The sequence below is a fragment of the Ruditapes philippinarum genome, unplaced genomic scaffold, assembly GCF_026571515.1.
Source record: "Ruditapes philippinarum isolate M1 unplaced genomic scaffold, ASM2657151v2 ctg1522_1_1_1_1, whole genome shotgun sequence".
NCBI classification, from domain to species: domain Eukaryota; kingdom Metazoa; phylum Mollusca; class Bivalvia; order Venerida; family Veneridae; genus Ruditapes; species Ruditapes philippinarum.
Genome location: NW_026851755.1, coordinates 58,055 through 64,054, shown reverse-complemented (window position 1 = coordinate 64,054; position 6,000 = coordinate 58,055). Strand labels below are relative to the sequence as shown.

The window sequence follows — 6,000 nt, the reverse complement described above, 5'->3', positions numbered from 1 at the left end:
TATTTATACAAGGGTGTTTTGCATTATTTTAAAAGGTATCTCCCCGTTAAATTAGAGAAAACGGAGTCTCTAAAAAGCGCCCAAAACGACAAAACTAAAATGTTGAACGCTCGGTTTGATTGAGCCTATTGATGGAGGAAATTTTACATTCCAGTGTACGTCCGAACCCCCTAGCTTTGGCTTAAGCAGAATTCTACATTTTTAACATGAAAATAGTGACCTTTTGAATTCATGAATTCAGATACATCCGCAGATCCGGCGGTAGTCATGGAATCTTCAATGTTGGACTTTTATGTCATTCCATGAAAAGTGGCGGGATAATAAGGGCAGAACTAAACAGAATGGATCAAAGGTTAAAAAGCCTTCATGCCACAAATATGACGTTTAAAGATAAAGTTATTAAAGCATATAACATAACCTAAGCGTGATTCAACATTATTCAAGTAGAAATATTGGAAAGTACATTTCTACAATGTTTTTTTTAATTCTTTTACTAGGTGAATAATTACAAAAACGTTTCAAAATGATTGCTTATTTAATGTTGTTTGTAAATCTTTTAAAAAAATGCAGCTGATACATAAATGTTCATTGTAGCATAAGTGAATATACAGTAACTTCCCTTTATTCGTTTTCATAAGTCACTTGGCTACTGGTAATTTTAATGTTTGTAACTTAATTAGAAACACTCCGATCCAATATTAAAATGTGAGTATTTGTTATGCATATGTGTTGTGCCGTTTCAGGTGTAACTTGGTATGATTATTAATGCCTGGTTGATTACGTCTTCAATCCATTTATTCACCTTATTTTCACCAAACCTTCTTAACAAATGACTTATCATGACACTTCTATTTGAACCTCAATAATCTTACAAGACCAACATCATCATATTTCTGCAGTTAAGATACGTAGATGTTCACGAACGTTTACTGCCAACTCTGATATAAGGGGGAGCTCAACTGACAACAGCATGACTGCTTTTAAAACAGTATTTGTGTAAGATGAGTTAGGTGTTATAATAAAAAATAAAAAAAAAAAAAAAAAAAACCCAAACAAAAACAAAACAATCAAAGAATCAAGAGCATTTCAGATTAAATATTGCATTATTCAAAAAAATTAATGGTCACCTTGTATTAGGCAAAATTCTTTGGGCAATTACTTGCTACTATGTAATAAACATGCTGCTACCTATGTGCAGACATACTGCTACCTGTGTGACGAACATACTGCGGAATTTGAAACTTAAAAAATGCCACGTATGCAACTGATATTTATATGAATGACAAACTGTTATCTGTTTGACTGACATACTGCTTCATGCTAAACTGCCGATTGACAAATAAATATATATTGCTTAAAGGGAGACACAGGCAAAATTTTCATTTCGTCATTTTGATTTTTTTTCATGCATTATTCTATAAATGTCCTCAAAATAAAAACAGTAGGCAGTCACAGGAACAAAGCTATTTTTCATTATAAAGTATTAAATAATGGTTTTCATGCGGGTCAGGTAAGAGCGTTTGGATTTAACATTATTTGTCACAGTGAACTTTGGAAACGATAAAGAACATCTAAACTGTATGACTTTTACTTGTTTTGATCATACAATATCCACAATATCTGTTATTGCAACTTCCTTGTTTTAAAAACTTTTTGGTGATCCTGTCGGCTTCTAAATTTCGTTCAATATATATAGATATATTTCCGCTTCAAACCCAAAATACATAGAATTATTACAGGAATTCATGCCGAGATTTAAAAAAATGTCATTTCAGTGTGATTTGAATTCATAAGATCATTTTAATAGTTTTGCTATTAATGTGCCCGAGAATACATTTAACATTACAATATCACTAATTAATAATTAATTCCTGTTTGTTTCGCGTTCAAAATTATTTTTGGTACGTTACTTGCATCAAATGTGCGGTAAATGCCAAAGTATAATTTGTTGTTTTTTTTTCATGTAAATAAATAAAATGTACTGTCCACGCCCCCTAACACCGGTTTTAGCAGAACATTTGAACACGAAAATTGTGAAATTTTTATTTGCGAAACATCCGCAGATGTGTTCATACGACGGCCATGGAACATTCAGTGTGACAGTAGTGCCATTCCATCAAAAGCGTTACTTATGGATTTTATGGAAACTTTATATTTTGCTAACCAGAAAAGATGTAGTGCTGTATTCTTTTATTTGGCATCCCAAATATCTATGATTTAACTTTAAAATTTAAAGTTAACTTTGTTTAAAATGTGATTGAAAGTACTCATTTCCCTTTGTATTTGCTAATTCATTCTAATATTTACTTGGATAGAAAAATTGAAAATGTACTCATCATCATGTTCTTAGTCTCTCATAACTCTTTTAGAGTGGTTTTGTACATGTATTTCTTTGTTATATTTGTTAATGTATGTACAAAAGTGAGACTTAAATAAACAAATTGACTTGACTTGTACTCAATAAAACATTTTATAATTTAGTAAAAATGATAAATCGGTATAATTATCTTCTCTCGGTGATGCTAAGATGCCAGATCTGTTTGACAGGTTAGACTCACTGTATGAACATTGTAATGATGTTAATATACTAATTGATGAATTTGAGAAGGTTGTCAGTTTTTGTAGTGAATCTCTGTTGTATGGTAAACTTCACAAAAACCATAGACTACAAAAGAGGGCATGGTTTGGTGTTGAATGTAAAACTGCCCGTGAAGTGTTTAGGTTTTTACTGCGAAAATCAGATAATGTCCAAGTTTGCATTATTTAAACATTGATAATGACAATAAGCATTCATTTAAAATATATGTAGACAAAAATATATGCATATAAAACAATTAATAGCTGATATTGATTAAAGCATTTACAACTCCAAAGAATGTTGGTAGAAAATAAATAATTTTTAAGAAACCTGTAACAGACATTCATAATATAGTAGATAAGTATTGGTACCTGATTCACTCACTTTAAACAGTTGTTTTCTGTAGGTGATATCGATTGAGGTATTGGTGAAAATTTACATGATGCAATTTGTAATGTTTGTCAGATGAATATAATATTAGGATGACATTGAGAACTTTCTTTTCTCTTTAATAGCCAAAAATCTAAGGATGAAATAAACGAAATGGTTAAGAAATAAAGTCTAACAAGGCAACTAGTGGCGCACATCTTCACATATCATTTGTGGTATAGACACTTTACTTCCTTATATTTGCAAATTATTTAATAAGATATTTAGTTATGGAACATTCCCAGAAAAATGGTGTCAATATGTAGTTATACCTGTTCATAAAAAGGCAGTTTGTTTAACCCTAATAATTATAGAGCGACATCCTTTATTGATGTCGTATGGAAAGTACACATCAAAGCTGATTGTTTATACAACACAATTGTAATCTGCTAAATCTAAGTCTGAAGTTTCTTATATTTTTGATTGCACTACAAGATTTCGTTGAATTCCGTGACATGTCACTTCTTCTTCCACAAGAAGAAAACAATTTATTAGTACATAATTCTAATCAGCGTAAAAAAGAATATCTGAAATTATTGCAACAATCTTGTGAAAAAGGTCATTTTTATGGTCTAACCTATGCATTTCATCATTATAAGGCTAGAAGATACATAAACATACCTTAACTATATTTTTTAATTCAAATTGGATAAGTTTTCATTATTTCCCATAAAATTATTAATAAAAAATTCCAATTGGAAACATATCCAGTTTGAGTTAGTACAATTCGAAACTTTTGCCAGTTACTTTTAATGAAAAAAAAACTGATCGAGTTTTAAAAAATGCTTATAGTGAAGCTTTTTCAACAAGAAATGCATAAAAAATACATATTGAACAATAATTTTCACATAAAACATAATTTTCAACGCAACGCATATAATAGTTTAAAGGACAAAGCCCTATTAAAAGACATATCATTGTCATATCAAATTTAAAGCTTTTAACAATTAATTGGATTTCAGAGTGCAGTAAACACCTTGTCAAAACACGTTATGTAACACTTTTTATAGTTATGGTCATTCAAGTTGAATAGTTTCATATGCTGCTTCGACATCTTCTGTATCAGGAGTAAGATCAGTATATTGATGAGATTCATCGTCAGAGGCATTTATGTTAACTCTCGCTAGTTCAGTTGTTGCTTCTGTTGCTGCTTCAGCTGTTACAGTTTCTGTCTTATTTGTTTTGTTTGTAATGGCATCATCATTGCCCCTAAAAATAGAATTACCACTTTTCTCACGGACCATTAAACTCTCATGAAAGCAAACTATTAGAAAAAATATTGATAAAAATGATTATTAATGCAAAGTTTAGGTTTAAGGGAAAAAAAGAAGAGCAACATCAACGGCGACAAAATTTTAGCTATTTAATGTTACTATTCAAATTTAAGATCTTTCGTATTTTTTAATATTTACATTATATAAGACCACATTTTCCTATGATCTTGTAAGCTGTTAATACCAAGGACAAATCATTCTGGATATCAGAATAAAGCTAAACATGCATATCGTTTAATAACATATCAACATATCATATGATTTAAGGAACAATAGAATTACCTTCCACTGCAACTGACATTAGTCCCATCTTTTACTTTAACATGAAATAAATAAAATGAAAAAATGAATATTGTGAAAACCCCCAAAAAGTTCATATCTATATCGCCTTTAAATTCACTTGATAAAGTCCATTGATGTACATGTATTGGTCTTCAAAAGAATTAAGAAAATAGTCTTTTGTTTTATTCCGTAAGGGATCTTTGCTCATTTGTTTAAACATGAGTTTATCTAAATAAAGTTTTGCTAAGTTTTTTGTTACTTAAATATTAGAAGCTTTTTAGATGAATAAATACATTTATCAAAAACAAAACATCTCACCGTTATGCGTCGCCTTACGCTTTAACAAGATCGTTATTACTGTAGCATACACAACAATAATGGCACAAAGGATTCCGACACATATCAACGCTATTTTCAGCTTTCGTGTTTCATTACTTCCTGTATCCGGTTTTGCGTCACTTAAAATGTTGTCTGAAACTGTAATGTTTTTACATTTTTCAATTATTGAATAAAACGATAGTTTTAATAGATTGCTGCAGTGTAAGTACTCTGTCTTTATCTCTACTTCAAACGATAAGGACATTGATTTTGTTTTACAATCTTATAGGGTAAATCAATAATTCTTTAACATTTCGTATTTCATATGTAATTTGACATACCTTTATCGACAATTAATTTACAATATTATGATGTTATTTTACGTATGAATATAAAACTTTCATTACTTTAGTTTTAGTTGATTTTACAATAATTATTATTATAATGTTTCCTGCTGGCTAACAATTTTGGACATTTCTCAAGTGTTCTAATATGATAATTTAAAACAGCTTGCAAGAAATCAAAGCGACATATTTAAGTTTTTATGTGAGTTATTTAAATATAGGTTGAGATGTTTACACTGATTTCCTTTTATATTAATTACAGTTGAGCTTTTAGTAAAAAATAACATGGTTTATCTTTTTCAGCAATCAAACATTCTGAAAATTGTAGATTGTAACTTGTGCAATATAACCATTTTTTTCAGGTAGTAACTGGTTTTGAATTGAAACAGACTTACAAATAATTTTAAGATGCATACGCGATTCAACATTGATGTTTTTTAAGTTTGATGAAATGACTTATATGATGAATTTGAAATGATTGATTGTAATAAACACAAATAAAAAACGCACATTAATAAGAAAACAGTAAAATAGAGAAAAAAGGGATTTATATATCTTTATATTATATAACAGTTCAGTTATATCATGTAGAACAAAACGAACCCCTGAAAACGTCAAAGTTGCTACAATTGTTGAAGTACCTGATTTTACTGTTTAATGGAGTCTGTTCATTGACAAAATGCAAGTTATCAGCCATTCTTCCTAGCACCGACATTTGAAATTAGAATTGTGAAAGTGGTTATAGGTTTTGAAGTCTGCATATCACACACAAATG

The 6,000-nt window shown here is 29.7% G+C and overlaps 1 protein-coding gene across 1 annotated transcript in view; it reads right to left on the bottom strand.

The window, feature by feature from the left end:
- Positions 1 to 2,711: 2,711 nt before the first annotated feature.
- The window catches only part of LOC132738826 (uncharacterized), a 41,291-nt gene continuing 38,002 nt past the window's right edge, over positions 2,712 to 6,000 (bottom strand). The window contains exons 15-17 of the mRNA XM_060726434.1: positions 4,882 to 5,040; positions 4,564 to 4,597; positions 2,712 to 4,216 (exon numbers count right to left, since the gene is read on the bottom strand). Coding sequence (XP_060582417.1) covers positions 4,024 to 4,216; positions 4,564 to 4,597; positions 4,882 to 5,040 — 386 coding nt within the window. The 3' untranslated portion in view covers positions 2,712 to 4,023. The remainder of the gene's footprint in view (positions 4,217 to 4,563; positions 4,598 to 4,881; positions 5,041 to 6,000) is intronic.